We start from the raw sequence: 17,008 nt of genomic DNA on the forward strand, positions 1-17,008 counted from the left end.
AGCGGAAAAGTTGGGATCATTTGTTTGCACAATGGATGACATCAGTCTTATGTTCGGTTAAACTGAAGCAAGACAAACAGTGTTACTTACGATCTTATCATGGTTTGTGTTAAGATGTCCGGGGAGGTTTCTGGTGGACATTTCACTTGCATGGCTGGGTCAGTCTGTAATCTCTGTATGTCTACACATTCATTTTTATTTGTACAGGGCTTTTCACGATACATATCGTTTCACTGCAGCTTTACAGAACATGCATGTTTATTATAACGCTAAATAAATGCTAGCAAGCGAATCACTTCATGCCATTATTACTGGTTTCATTCAGTTTGGTCAAGTTTGTTGCTGTGGAACAGTGCTAGAAAGCATTTGAATGCTTAGTGTTGTTTTTGGCGGCCTGTTTTAATTTTAGTTTTAATCTGGTCTTTGTGTGAAGCGGTCATTTTAGTTTTAGTCACGTTCATACTCTTTTTAGTTTAGTAAAGTTTCAGTCTGAGCATTTTAGTCTTATTTTAGTCAGAATTATCCATGACTATTTTCGTCTAGTTTTAGTCAATGCAAATTGTATGTTAGTCTCTTTTTAGTAATGCAATTCTATTTAACCCAGTCAATATAGTATAAGTACCTATAGATAGCAGGGCCTTCAGTAAACTACATGCACACATCTCTGTTACAGCTAACGCAGCTATACATATAATGCACATTTTATTTAATGCACAATATTTACAAATAATACTATTATTGTTTAATACATCAGTACATATTGGAATTATGCATAAGTGATGAAAAATGTTTTCTGTTAGCTTTTGTAAACTACTGCAGTTAACTGTTGCACTATTCCACATTCAAGTTTACAGTTTCTATAACGTGTTACTCACTGCATTTATCTGCTGACAAGATAGCTAGACAACTAATGTGAACTCATTTAATTATAGCCCACATAACGCTTGCAATAAAACGGAAATAAAAGCTTGGCCTTTTTCACTAAACAAGAATCAAAAGGCTAGACGCATATGTCAACAATGACGGAAACACATGCTGCATCACACTTGAAGAGTTAACGTGGAAAGAATCAAATGGAAAAAACAAGAACTTTTCCTTACCTGAATGGAAATGTGCGCTGTATATATACACTGTATATATATATATATATATATATATATATATATATACTGCATTCACCTGCATTATATTTCTGCCAGCTAGATGTCATTGTTTTGGAAAGATCACACAAAAACAATACAAATACAACACATTGTATTTTCTGTAGTAAGTTCATGCTATATAGAAAGTGCCATGGTAATCCGGTCATATTTAGCTCTGTTCAAATACTTCGGTAATGCCACAAAAAAACTACAGAAAAGCCACATTCGGCATCTAATGGTAAATTCTTGTGATACTGTACAACAGAAAGTGCTGTGGTAATCCGGTCATATTTAGCTCTGCTCATTTGTTGTGTGGTAAATTTATGTAGTATTTCTGCAGTACCACAGGACATTTTTGTAAGGGTGGTTCATTAGCAACTTCACTTAAACCAGACATCATGTGATCATATTACAATGACATCAGAATAAATCCATGGCACACAACAAATTACAGTATAATATGATACAAATGAGAAAAACACTACTTCTCAGTTTCCATATATATATTTTTTAATCACTGTAATTTCAAGCAAATGTAACTTCTGTCAGGAAAAATCGTTTTAAGAAAGGCACTTCACATTGAAACTTTGCATGTTTTGGTCACACAAAGAGCAGACAGAAAGCAGCACATACAAGTCGGCATCATGCCACCTGGGAGATTTATCAAAACGAAATCATAACAAATAAAAACAGTCAGCATTGACCTTGAAAAGCATTTCTGAATACAGTCAAATCTCACAGATTAGCAGAGAACATTAATGCGCCCGTAAAAGACTTAAGCATATTTGAGGCATAAAGTCTCTTGAAATGAGAACAGATATGAAGCCATCTTTCTGCCATCTTCTCAAAACAATACAAATCCTCCCAAAGTGTCATTATAACCCAGAGCGAGCTATATTTGAATACAGCACTTGTCCGTGACTGAACTGTGAACGGGTGACAGTGAGATTTAATGTTTTTCTAGGGGCCGCTGTTGGTCAGGGCCGTTTTAAACTGTCGCAGGAGCATAGAGCCCATCACGGTTTTCTCTGTGTTGATGGTGATCACAGCGTCAGGATCATTCAGGGCCACCGACACTAGGACCACAGATCCAGAACTCACCGTCTTACCGGCAAACCTGGAAATACACACACAAAATTGGATTGGTTGATTGATTGGTTGGGTTTTTGACACCATGTCAGCTTCCCTGGCTTATTTTCTTGGCGACTAACAAGTTTAAATAGTATAAAAGAGGAATTTTAAAACATACAGTAAGGTTTTAAAGTTTGCTTCAGGTAGGAAATCTAAAATGGATTCAGGATTGACTTAAAATAGCTTTCAGAGTTTCTTCAACAGAAATATAAAACATTAAAACAATATAATTATTTTGAAATGGACACAATTTACTTAAATACCCTTAATCTTATTGTGCACAATTCATCAGTTTATATTCTCCCAAAAATGGCTTTTCTGAAGACTTAACCAACAAACCTTAAATTACTTGCATGAAATGAACTGAGATTTTTATCAACTTAATTTGAGAATAAATGAAAGGTGCCTGCCACAATCAATATATTTGCAGTGTTTGCAGAGGATTTATTGACCAATGATCTGAAAATAAGATAATGATAATAGCCAAACAACAGTTAGTGGTAATATATTAAAGATTTACAAAATATCCTAGTATTTATCATTTTTGAATTAATGTCAAATAAAGAAAATTGATGAGACATTGATGAGTCTCAGATTTTTGAAAATAAATAGATATATAATACAACGTACACAGTACACACACAGTTTTTTTAATTGTGTAGGTAAATGCTATTCCATATGCCATAACTCATTAATATAATATAATGCATGCATAGGCTTACATATTTTATAAAAAATACAGGATTATAATACTGTATAAAAATAAATTATTTGTCTAAGATATTTTCCAAAACAAATTTTGGGTTTCCAACTGTTAATAACAATGAATAAGTATGTAAATATGTATGTGAATAATTATGTAAATAAATACATTTTAATAATAAATATATCTAATAAAGTGCATAATTATGTGCCATTCCATGTGCCATGTGAGCACTGGAGAGCGAAGGGGGAGGTGTGTGTGTGTGTGTGTGTGTGTGTGTGTGTGTGGTGAACAGGCATGGCAGTCTATTATTTGGTCTGATTAAGAAGCTATTAGGGCCAAGGGACACACTCCTGTCACTCACAGACTCGAACCCGTTAGTCTCTCACAGACAGGGAGCAAAGTGTGGGGGTGTGCACTAAATAGAGTGCAGAGGACTAGATCAACTTCAGTGGAGATGGAGTAAAGTATACTGAGCAACATTATGATTTTAATAAAAGCTCCAAGGGACTTAATGTGCGATATCTATGATGCAGCATTAAAGACCATTCACATCTGTAGAGAAATGATTATGCAAATAGAACTGTGATTTTCGTTGGCGATTCATTTTGCTTTGTCGTTTCACATTAATACCGAAAACTAAGTACTGTAAGCTTTACTTTTTACATGTGGTCATTTAGGATATATGTTTATCCAAAAAGACTATTTGCAGTACACAAGTTGCAACTGTAAGCTATAGTAGTACACAAACTTTCATTGGGATCCGCAAAAATGTAGCATACCTGAAAGAAAGCAAAACACAATGCATTTCATGTACTTTAAACAATAAGCTAAGACACGCTCTGCTATATTCGAAAGAAAAAAATGTTAGGGCACAATGGAAGTGAAGTGAAGTGACATACTGCCAAGTATGGTGACCCATACTCGGAATTCGTGCTCTGCATTTAACCCATCCAACGTGCACACACACACACAGCAGTGAACACACACACACCGTGAACACACACCCGGAGCAGTGAGCTTAAATCACACTTAAATCCCTGCCGGCCCGAGACTCGAACCCGCAACCTTTGGATTACGAGTCCGACTCTCTAACCATTAGGCCACGACTTCCCCTCTCTTCTGATAGTGGATATACTCACTGATATTTAGTCGTAGAAGTTGAGTGCTTAATGCAAATCAGATATTTTCATTGCAAAACAAGGTGAAATACATCAATGAAATAAAGTGAAAAATAAATAAATAAAAACAAAAAATTTAATAAAATGCAAAACTATAAACAAACAAACACAAATAAAATGACAATTAAATTAAACCAAACAAATAATCTTCATGGTATAAATAAACAAAATTAAATAAAACAAACAAACAAACAAAGGAAATACAAAAAATCTAAAATAAATTAACAAACAACAAAAAACAAACAAATACTCTTAATTGTAAAAATAAATAACTTTAAAGAAATTTTAAAAAAATTTAGAAAATAGAAAGGAAACAAACAAATGCTAAATAAACCAAACAAACAAATATCTAAATCTTTACAGTAAAAAAATAAACAAAATAAAATAAATAAAACAAAAAATATAAAATAAAAACAAATAAAAAATAAATACTACAAAAAATTAATGGATGGATGAATAAATAAATAATCTTCATGGTAAAAAATAAACAGAGTAAAAAAAAGAAAATAGAAAACAAACAAATAAATGACAATTAAACCAACCAAACAAATAATCCTCATAATGATTTTTTTTTTCTAGATGCTTGCTAATGACACATTCTCCAAATAATCTAAATAAAACTGTTTAACGGAATGACCGTTTCTAATGGAATGAAAAGCAGATTAGTTCTCCATGATATGTAAACTAAGGAGAATAGCTGACCTCTATGGGTGATGCGCAACTGGGTGAACAGGTGTATTTTCACACAACTGGAACACTTTTTGAACAAACATCTTGGAAAGGAACAGCTGATTTTAAAATGCAACATAAAACCCACTGCTAAAATTTAAATGGATGTGTTACAATAGTATGATGCAAGCTAGAGTAATAATAGAGATGACCTGTACTAATGAACCGTTCCATAGCGCTGTGGGAGAATTCCTGGTGTCCAGTAACCCTGGTAACGTCACAGACTGGAAACACTAGTGAACGCACCACACGCGGATCCACTGACAGAGCAGACACGACCCTGTCCGACCTCTGCGCCCTTGTACCTCCTTCCTGTCTGTCTCTCGTTCCCTCTCTCACTGAGGGGGACCCACGTGCCTGATACACTGCCATCTGCCTCCCATTTACACAGCCTATTATACAACAATGAACCATTTAGCACACACCCTCACACACGGGGACCCCATTTAGCACTGAGAAGCACACATACCCCCCGTCCCACCAGGAGGCCCCTCTTTTACTCCCTAAATCTCTGTCTCACGCACTCACACATACACAATGGCCACCATTTAGCCATGACAGCATGAGACACAAGAGCCGTCAGAGCTACTGCTAACCAACTGGAGAGGGCGTCACATCTGACAATCAGTGCACACGCAGACGCACACACACACTAATGTTACATTACAGACAGAATGATAGAATGACAGACCGACAGACCAACAGACAGACAGATAGACAGATAGAAAGACAGACTTTTCCACTGATTTTCCACTGCACGGTACGGTTCAGTACAATTCACTTTTTGGGGGGTTTTCCACTGGGTACAGTACCTGGAACCTGGTACTTTTTTAGTACCACCTCGGTTGAGGTTCCAAGAGAACCAACCGTACTGTTACCAAAACATGACGTGTAAACTCTGCTGATCACTGATTGGCCGGAGAAAATCGGCACTGCCTGCATCATTGAGCTTGCAACACGACACACAACGGACCCGCTAGATTTAAATCAGCACAGCCAGCAAAGGATCGAACACAACTGATTTTAATGAGCGCACCTTTAACAACCAAAAAATGGCTGTTTCGTTGTCTGCTGAGGAAGTACAGATGTTCCTATCGTTGATAGCCGAGGAGCGGATCCAGCGAGAGCTTGATGGAGCGATGCGGAATTAAAAAGTTTTTCAGGAGTCAACTATAATGACACGTGAATAATCCTGCCCACTCTAAAGTGGTACTAAACTGCAGTGGAAACGCAAACCGAGCCGAGCCAAGTCATATCAAGCAGTGGAAAAGCGTCATTAGACAGATAGACAGACAGAACAATAGATAGAATGATAGATAGATAGACAGACAGAACGATAGACAAAACGATAGACAGACAGACAGATAGACAGAAAGAACCACAGACAGACAGATACATAAACAGACATACAGTATATAGATAGTTCTATAGACAGACACACACACAAATATTTCAGATCTAGTGTATTATATCTGTGCTGTCAGTGTGCTGCTGACACTCTGATCTCTCAGTCCCTGCGGCTCAACTAATGGAGTCAGTTTATAAAAGTCTTATTTACACACACTTAACACGGCTCTGAGGCACAGCGTGTGTGTGTGATATAACCCAAAGCCACATCATTCACATGATTTCAGTGGTCTCTAAACGTACATACACAAATATAGACAAACAAACACAGTACAATTACAGCTGCAGGTCCCGATACTGGACAGTCATTCGGTTTAACTATCTATCTGTTGCTCATTCTCAAATAAAACAAACATTCACACACACACACACACACACACACAACAGCTCTACCCAGTGTGTGTGTGTGTGTTGTATACGGTGTGGTTCAGGCTCTAAATGGGTCATTGGTATTCTGGTCTGTCACCACTGGGCCTCTGAACTGGATTAATTGAGGCTGTGGGAAGAAAAGCAAAGCAGAAGCCCGGTGCTGGCCAGCCAGACCGCTATCGATCCACACACACACACGCTAACACTTGCTCCTAATCAGAGAGAGACAGAGAGAGAAAGAGACTAAATGACTGTCGCCTCTTTATTCAACCTTAAAGACTGGACTAGTAAGATTCCTGTTCACACGCAACAGTTATCATTCACTATCATTCACAGACAGACCTAAGAAACACTGCTCAGGCCAATTTATTGGAAGATATTTTATTGATAACGGGTTCGATTAGTAGATTCACAAATGTGTTAATGTAAGTGGATGAATGTCACAAAACAAACAAACATTTTATTTATTTATAAAAATAAATAAAAAAATAAGTAAAAATATATACATTTATAAAACAAATAATTTAAAGTTTTTATTTTACTTAAAGTAAAATAAAGCCTTTTTGAAATGTGAATATTCATGACAATTAAGTATATTTCTCTAATTCTTCTTTCCATAATGTTATAAATAAAATAAAATAAATATTCCTAATTAATACAATGTGAAGAATAGTGACATATTTCCGTATTTATGAACCATGATAGTACCTAAAGTATTACCTTTGTTTTAAAAAGGTAATAAGTTACAAAAAAATAAAAACAACTGGTACATGCTGAAATGAAAATGTATACTAAACATAAATAGATATATAAAATATAATTATACCATAAATTGGCACTGAATAAGTATAAGAAAATATTTATTTTTATATACATTAAAAACACATACATTAATGAATCTAGCAATATTTTAAAAAAAAGAAAGAACAGTGCATTACTACAATTTTGGGGGAAAATGTGCTTAATTATTCTAAACGTCAATTAAAAAAAAAAAAAACTAATGTATAACTAATGGTCCTAAAATGGGCTTCATATTATGTAGAATATTTCTTTTCTATTTTGGAGTGACATGTTTCCTTCAGATTGAGCAGCTTCCTAGTCCTATAAGATTGGTACTGGTCATCACTGACCCACAACGGTTAACCACTATCACTAAATTTCCCATTCACGTATCTGCAAAAGCCAGCATTCAGAAACTAGCCATGAAAGCAAATGTTTGCAAATGTCACACTGGATGCAGCATATGGTAAAGCCTTATTCTGCCATCTTGTTCCTCTGTGTCCTCAAATCTACAGAGAGGGTTTTAGTCATCAATTGCCAAATGTCCGTGCCAAGTATGTTTATGTGTGAGCGTGTGTGTCTGTTTTAAGAGTCCTCTGTACTAATAGAGGTTAATGTGAGTGACCAGATGACCAGCTGTCCCTCTCCAAAATGAAGGACAAGCTTCTCTCCTCTTCTCTAAAACAAATTCCACTCACACAGCTGCTAACTAACAGACAGAGGAGAAAAGTGCACCTAAACTAAAGAGCATGCATGAAATATGACGTACACACACATGAAACAGTGTAGGAGAGTGGAGAACTAGGAGATAGATATCACAAGACTCCTCAGAAGTTCGACTCAGTGAAGACAGAAGTGAAAAAAGTACTGAAAGAACCCTTGAAGAATCTTGTAGATCTACCTGTTGTAGATCTACAAAACTGCTACTATATATATATATATATATATATATATATATATATATATATATATATATATATATAGTTGCAGTCCTTTTAAAGCAGCAATATTCCCATTCTCATGCATAATATTTACATCACTGTTTTTTTTTTTGTTAGCACTATAATACTTTTGTGCAATAAAAAGGCAGATTAGTTGACTAGTTGTTCAGTCAATCAGTCAACCCACCAACTAACACTAAACACACACACACACACACACACACACACACACACAAAGCATCTTATATGTGGTATGTCCACTACTATGACATTTCATGACTGCTGTGGTTTGGCTTGCTTAAAAAACAACAGTGAGAATAGCTGTGATTCATTCGGTCTCTGTTTAGTAACAGAGAGGACAAAATGTTTTCCTTCTGTGATCTAGAGAAGGACAAGAACAGAGTCTATGTTTTTCAAGCTCATTTAGAAGCGGCTCCCCTGAATTTCTTGCATTCTCCCTCTTCGGCTGAAGACAGAAGCAGTGCTGCCCCCTGCTGCCAAACAGAAGAATTGCATCCACAAACACCCCACAATCCACTAAAGAATTGGGTCAATTAGCTCTACCGGACCAGCAGGTACCATTAAACACTGAAAGTGCATGACTTTGTGCATAAATAGTTAATAATGACTTGGAAAAGGCCTCTACAACAAAAGAATACTAATAAAAACTATTGGAAATAGAAACTATATTAAATCAGTTGGTGTTGGACTTGCACATAAATGGGAAAATGAAGGAAAAAACAGCCCTAAAATGAGACTTCTGGGTAAAACAGGTCACCAGTTGGGACTGTGGGACATAAAGAATCTCTATTTTAAAGTCCAACACTAAGAAACCGCTCAAAAGAAATGTGCATCTAATTATCTTGATTTGTTATTACCTGTTAAAGACTACATGAAACGGCCTTAAAAAAAGATTTAAAACTGAATAAAATCACAAGATTTTACCACAACAACTTAGTGAAAACTCACATAGGACATCTCAGTTATTTGTTTATGAGTGTACAAGTGTCTCAGGAAGGATAACGGAGAGTTTTCTCGGGATGTCTTTTAAGAAACAGCCGTGTGATTGATGACATGCTCTTATTTGCCCGATTGCGTATTCTAAATGAAATATAGGCCTTTTCCACAGACCTGCGGGCATTGATTTCCACTCAGCCCGTGTGCTGTGTGTCCTTGTGAGGAAGATTTTAATGCTTCTCAAGGTGCTTTCACATTCACTCATATTTTATAATTAAATTAGCCTGCATCAGACTGCCCCAAAGTCCAGACCAAACGTCGCTGTGTTTGTGTGCATATATGAGACAGAGACAAATAAGTTTGTCTGTGTGTCAGCAGGAAGGCTGAGTGCGTTTGTGTGCGCTTATGAAAGTTTTGGCTGCTACAATCCTTTACAAAGTCAGATGTCCTATGGTAATTTCTCCGCAAAATACATCTTTATGTATGTTCAAGGGATTCATACAAGCACATGCATCCCAAATGCCTAATTATAGCCTATAAAACAGTGCAAATTGCATTTTAGGAATTACAAAATTTATTTTAATTAGGAACACCGTTTCCTTTTGATGTCATTCCCCAAAATAGGTTTTGTTAGTTTTAGGCACCTTCTAGGGACACTTCAACAACACTGACCCCAAAATGTACTAGACAAGAAATAAACAGACCAATTCAAGTTCCTGAAGAGGGGAAAACGGATGGATGGAAAAATTTAACAAATATAAAACCACAAGTGTCAAATTAGGTGGAAGAACTAAATACAAAATGAAAACTGAAAATGTCCAAATTATTTCTTAGAGACGGGACATTTTCTTTATGCTTACCTGTGTATGTTCTCCTGACTGGATGGAATCACACCTAGGTTGGCGACAGACACCACCTTTCTGTTTACTGATTGGCTGGAGACGTTCTCTGGCGTCATGGTAATTGTTGCCGATGACTCGTTCATGCCTATCAGTTTACCTGAACACAGAAATAAACATTAGTTTTATACTCTTAATAATCTAGTCTCTAAAGAGTTATTCAGGAAACTGTTAAAAAAAACTACAATTTGCACAGTTTTTGTTGGTCTCTTATTATTATTTTATGCAAATTGTTCTGGGAGCTCAAGCTGGATTCAAACTTAGAAGAGCCATAGGTAAGTTTTGAGCATATACAATATCTGCTGCATATAACAGCATGTGTGTTCTTATGAATTTGAAAGATGAAAAATGTTCAAAAGTGTGGAGTCTGTAAGATTTTTTCAAAAGTCTTATGTTCAGCAAAAACATTATATCTCTTACAGTGCATATTATTTACAGTATTTACTCCAGTCATGATTCTTCAGAAATCATTCTAATATTGCTGCTCTAGAAACATTTATCATCAATGTTTTAAAAAGCTGCTTAATATTTTTGTGAAAATGTGATTTTTTAACTATTTATTATTTGATGAAAACAAAAGGCCAAAAGAACAGCATTTGAAATAGAAATATATTTTGTAACATTCTAAATGTCACTTTTGATCAATGTAATGCATCCTTGTTGAATAAATGTATTAATTTCTACTGAGTCTGAACTTCTATATATTATGTATATATGGACTGTCATGCTAGAAATATGACAAAAAAGTTTATAATACTATTAAAAAAGAGCTATATTTAAGTAAAAGATTCGAGATTTGCGACTTTAGTTTTGTGTGATCAATACACCAAAATGTTTGTATGTTTTGTATGTGTAAAATTTTAGAGTTTAAAACAACAAAGGTGAGTAAACAATGACTGCAGTTTCATTTCTGAATGACCTATCCCTTTTAAAACTTAAATCGATGTACTAAAGGAAATACCAGAAACATCTCTGTTCTGCATAAAGCTTAAAAATTAAAGTGTACCTCTGATTCGTAGAAAGACAAACCTAGTATGTATACGTGTGCAGTCTTTCATATTTAACATCTGAGGAGCACAGAACGAAAGAGACTGGGGGTCAAAACCATCTCGGCCTTCGGTAAGAGCATGTGTTATTTGTGAGCTGCGTTGGACCACTAGACTTGATTAAGACGAGCGGAGAAACACGGTGGCCGTGCAGGACATTAGCCAGAGACGGCGTGAATAAGCCTCGTCGAACGGTAACAAGCACATAAAAGCAGCACGCCGCTGCTCCTTAACAAGCTTCTTCAGGGAAACACGCGCAGACAATACGGCTTAATGCGTCCAAACTGGACTTAATGAAAATGTTGTGTTTCACTTAAAAAACACAGACGGACCAGGTGCTTTTCTTTCTGAAAGGCACAAACTGCGGCCCACTTCAGCTTGGCTTTCAAACGGTGCGAATGTGAGAGTGCACAGTGATACGTGCAAACACACACACATGCACGCACTCTCTCGTTTAGGGGGCAAGGTTTTGAGAGTGCTCATTTAAAGTCTTAAATCTGTCCATTAGGCTCTATTGTAGAGAAAATGTGGAGTAAATGAATATAGCGCGGCTTATGCTAAAAGCCTTTGCCACAGCAACCAATTAAGAATAAATGATTGGCTATAAAAAGCGCCTTACTTCCTGTTCCTCGTCTGTAAATAGTGAGGCGGGAAGCACTCTCTTAGCTCATTAAAATGTGCGCGCACGCGTGTCGTCCTGAGTGAAGGTATAGGCGGCTCTCTAAAAAGACAAGGCAGGAATCCATTGAGTGTAAATGAAAAATCAAACCCGCCATTTCTTTCGAAGAGCGTCTGCTTCATTATGTTGGCCTAATGTTGGGGCGTAAAGCGGAGAAAGGTATTCGAAAGGGCCAGGTGTGTGTGTGTGTGCGCGTACTCCCGAAAGGCATCCTAACAAGCCAGCTGAACGCTAAACCAAGCTTTTCTCTTCTTGGCTTCCATTTATTTGGTTTTCCCGTGCTTGTGTTTGGTTTTATCAGCTGAAACGGTTTGTTGCATCATGGAAGGAGGAACAAATTTGATCAGGAGAAGTTTAAAGGTGAAGTGTGTGTCACTAACGTAACACATAAATGCACAAATGACTGTTTTCAAACAGGTTTCCATACCAGTCTGTCACTGGTCAGAAGAATTGATAGCCCTACCCCAAATTGATAAAACTGGTTAAGACATTGTATTCAAAATCAAAAACTTCCCTAATACACACACACACAAAAAAAGATTAAAATGTATAAAAAATGTATTTAAAAAATTTAAAAAGAAATCATTTTCACTTAAAACTACACACTCCAATAACATAACAGGAAAGCATGACTTTTTTTAGTATTTTTAAATATTTTATTAAAATTACTATTTTTAAATAGGTTTCCTGTACCCAGTCTGTCATTGGTCAGACAGGCAGATAGTCCCGTCCACATGGGATTTCATTCAAACTAAAAGGAATTGATACAATTATTATTTTAGTATCACCGCGATAAAATGATATTTTCCATTTTCACTTTAATTTTAAAGTTTTAGTAATTTTGTTGTATACTTATATAATTTTTTTAAATGTTTTTATTTTTATTTATTTTTTATTGCAGTTTATTTTGTTACAATTTATTTGGTTAATTTAGTACATTCAACTAAATAATAAGAAATGCTGCCATGGTTTTTCTTAAATATTTTATTTTTTATTTGAACACTAATTTAATTTATTTAGTGCTGTCAAACGATTAATTGTGATTAATCGCATCCAAAATAAAAGTTTTTGTTTACATAATATATGTATGTGTGCTGTGTATATTTATTATGTATATTTAAATACACACACACACATGCATTTCAGAAAAAATTTATTTTTATATATTAAATATATTTATTTATAATATAAATTATATGAATATAAATATAGACATGTAAATACGTGTAAATATTTTTTTTAAATATATACTGTATGTGTGTGTATTTATATTTACATAATAAATATACACAGTACACACACATATGCAAACAAAAACTTTTTGGATGCGATTAATCGCGATTAATCGTTTGACAGCACTAAATTTAACAGCTGCAAAGTAATAGCTTATTCAAGAGAAATATGGAGGAATTTGCAATTTAGAAAGCCATTGAAAAAGTATTTTAAGATTGAAAAAAAATTATAAATTGGCTCTGGACAAGATAAAAAGAGCAGATATTAAAAAAAAAAAAAAAGTGTTCATAATCAATCAGTTTCTTGCAAAATAGTGCTTAAACACTTAGGACCCCCGGGGTCCTGCGGAGAACAGGTCAGATGCGTCAGGTCTAGTTCTCCTTGGACAACTTGTGTCGGCCTTCAGTGGAGATGCTAGCGGTGCACATGTGAAGTATACTGTGTGTGTGTCAGATTTGCCTGTCTGAGCTTTCTGCATCAGCGGTTATATTCAGAGGGACAGTTCGAAGAGCAGGGACAGTATTTCATGAGATATTTTGTGTGTGTTTAAATAACCAGATTTAAATGTAAAGAGTTTTTCATAGGTTCACGCCTGTCACCAGCACTAAAAGTGGTGAAACAAGTGGTGAATATATGAAATGATCATATGCAGTTCTAGGACGCACTGGTTAGGCTGGGCAATACATTGAATTTTCATTATATATTTGCAATAGCAGAAAATTTACATCACAATTTCACAATGACTCTTTTTTTCCCATCAAATTTTCTAAAGACTGTCAATAAACTTGTTTCTTAACCATCCTTGCCTCGCAACTTGCATGACAATGTAAAGAACAAAATGTTTTAATACTGTCTATGATCATCTTTTGAGTTTGTAAGTTCAATAAATTTCAGTGAATCAAACTGCCCGATTCAGTAAATCGTTCAAAAAATTTGGATCAGTTCACAACTTGGACATTTTTTAATCCACTGCTACATGCATAAAAAAATAGGTATCATTCTTCTTTGTGTTCAATGACTAAATACTGTTATCTCGATTTTGAGTGTTTTTTTTAGTTTGTGCACTCAACATTTTGATTTAGTTTAGTGGGAAAATGACTATTTCAGAGCATAGGCTTAAAACGGCTTTCATATAAACTCACCCAATCCTGAGTACAATGTCCTTGAGGTTTTTGAGAGTGGTGTATACTGTAGATGTTTTTGAAGATGAGACAGTGCTGTATTTTTGAGGCCTTTAAGTGTTATTTCTTGGTGTTTACAGCATCAGTATTGTGTTGTGTAAGTGCTAAGAGGTGTTTGTATTACCCTGCTCTTTGGTGAAGCCTGCTTCATTCATCGTGATGGGCAGCAGCAGCTCTCCAACCGCAGGCTGGATGGACACGTTGAATTCATCTTCTTTAGTACTGAAAGAAGAGAGAACAGCACCATAAGGTCACCACACACCTGTACATCTTTTTCTGTGTTTCCCTTCTAAATATTCACTACTCGTCAAAAGTTTGTGCGCTTAGTAAGAGAATTTAGGAAATAAATTAATACTTTTTTTCATTATGAATGCATTAACTGATCAAAAGTGACAGTGACACTTTAACAGTTACAAAAATGTCTCTTTCATTTACTTCTGAACTTTCTGTTAATTACCATGTTTTCTCACAAAAATATGAAGAAGCAGAATTGTTTTCAACACTGACAATAACCTAATTATTAAATTTCTTGAGCAGCAAATCAGCATATTAGAATGAATTCTGAAGTAATGAGTAATGATGCTGAAAATTCAGCTTTTTATTACAAAAATAAAATACATTTTAAAATATATCAAAGTAGAAAACATTTATTTTAAACTGCAATAATATTTCCCAATTTTTAATCAAATAAATGGAGCCTTGGTGAATGTAAGAGACTTCTGAAAACATTTCAAATCTAACCCGGAAAAAAGACCAGGAATATGTACAAAGAAAGTAAATAGGATCAATTCTGATGTCACGTTAACTAACAAATTAATGTGATAAAGCTGTAAAACATTTCAGGGAAGTTGTAACAGTGTTTCACACTTTTTATTAAACAAGTAAAAACATTTTACATCCACGAGAGATACTGCAACACAATCTATTTTGTTTCTGGACCCTCCTCTCATCCCAAAAGAGTAAAAGAATAAATTTACTGATTGTAAGGTTTGCCAATTTACTTTGTAAGTAGCCAATTAGCTGAGAACTGTTATTACCATCCCACTGGATCAACCATCACTGATCCACAGACGAAAGACAGAAAGAAAGAGGGAGAGAGAAGGATGAAAGTCATTTCTATTTTCATATTCGTATTGATTAGCATCATCACTGTTTGTGGCCTGCCATAGGAAAGAATACTGTCAGGTACTCCGATAAAGACTGAAATCTAACATTAAATTCCCATCATGAAGAGCGGCATGCTGGGAAATAGGAAGCCAATAAGGAGTGAATCCAGGAGCACCACGGAGATCAGGTGATGAGGGGAAACAGGCTTGAAAAAGATTCGGAGACCAAATAAGCAGGCTAGAGATCAACGTGCAAAGTAAATCCAGGTATTACTGTCTAATACGGCATAATCTCTTGACGTAGCCGCGATAGAGAGGGGCCGAATCCCTCCTTAAACCGACTCCATGAGCTCAGCTTTGGTGCAGGACACAGACACGCGTGCAGGCCTGACCTGCGCCCACTCGTCTCCATGTCATTGAACTCACATTGGCTCCATTAGCAAACATAATCTACCGGTCGCTTGCTCGCTCACTCTCTTCAGCTCGGCTGTTTATGGTGATGTTATTCACGCCTGGCTATTTCACTGTATCGATCACAAAAGCCTCCGGCGTAATCGAAAAAAGAAAAAACAATTACAAGCTTTGTGGAGAAGTGTAATCACTTTAAATTAGATTATTAAAAAAAAAATGTAATGCATATTATTACCATTCACACGATTCGGTAATAATTTATTTTTTAAAAATGTATTGAAAGGGGGAACAATTAATTTTGTCTTATTTTGCCCTGTGTAAGGATAATGAACAATAGTAATTTAATCTGTATAATGACATGCTAACACCATCATAAGACCAGCACGTTTTTGCTGAACGTTGGTTTTTGAGGAAAGCAAACACTATCGTGCCTCGTTCTCAGATGTGTCAAAGTGACCTGATCCAAGGGTTTTAGTGCTACTGAAGCATAATGACTCGAGGTAGGGATGGAAATTGTTAGGGATTTAAAGATTCTGGCTCTTCTCAACAATTTTCGCTTTATATGATATGTAGTGAACTGTTACCACAGCTGGAAGTTTGCAGCTTGTGTGGAGTCATTGAAGTCAATGCCCATGGACACCGTTACTGACGCCTGCGGCTCCAAACGCTCTGAAGAGAGAGAGAGAAAGATCTGTCAGCATGCTGTCTGAACAATCTAAAAATGAAGGACAAAAAAACTATGGAATGAAGGAATGAAGGAGGGAAGATTGAAAAAAGGGAGAAAGGATAAAGGGAAGGAAGGAATAAAGAATAAGGTAAAAAACTGATCAGTAAAAAAAGGAAGAAAGAAGTAAGAAGCAAGGTTGGAAGTAAGAAAACAGAAGGAATGAAGAAAGAATAAAGGATGAACTAAAGGAGGGGAAAAAGAAGCAAGGGTGGATAGGAGGAATAAAGGATGCGCAAACGGAAGTAAAGATGGAAGGAGGGAATAAAGGAAGGATGGAATGAAGAAAAAAAAGAAAGGAAGGGCAAAAAAACTAAGAAAGAAAGGAGGAAATATGGAAAAAAAGAATTTAAGAATATGGAAAAGAAGAAATTAAGAAAAGACAGAAG

At 35.7% G+C, this 17,008-nt stretch overlaps 1 protein-coding gene across 2 annotated transcripts in view; it reads right to left on the reverse strand.

Annotated features, from left to right (window-relative positions):
- Window positions 1–1,630: 1,630 nt before the first annotated feature.
- The window catches only part of LOC306862525 (AP-3 complex subunit beta-1-like), a 63,647-nt gene continuing 48,269 nt past the window's right edge, over window positions 1,631–17,008 (reverse strand). For both annotated transcript variants that reach the window (XM_079405362.1, XM_079405361.1), the window contains exons 24-27: window positions 16,480–16,564; window positions 14,503–14,600; window positions 10,201–10,339; window positions 1,631–2,259 (exon numbers count right to left, since the gene is read on the reverse strand). In XM_079405362.1, coding sequence (XP_079261488.1) covers window positions 2,103–2,259; window positions 10,201–10,339; window positions 14,503–14,600; window positions 16,480–16,564 — 479 coding nt within the window. In that variant the 3' untranslated portion in view covers window positions 1,631–2,102. The remainder of the gene's footprint in view (window positions 2,260–10,200; window positions 10,340–14,502; window positions 14,601–16,479; window positions 16,565–17,008) is intronic.

Source organism: Barbus barbus (assembly GCF_936440315.1).
Source record: "Barbus barbus genome assembly, chromosome: 43".
In the NCBI taxonomy this organism is placed as follows: Eukaryota; Metazoa; Chordata; class Actinopteri; order Cypriniformes; family Cyprinidae; genus Barbus; species Barbus barbus.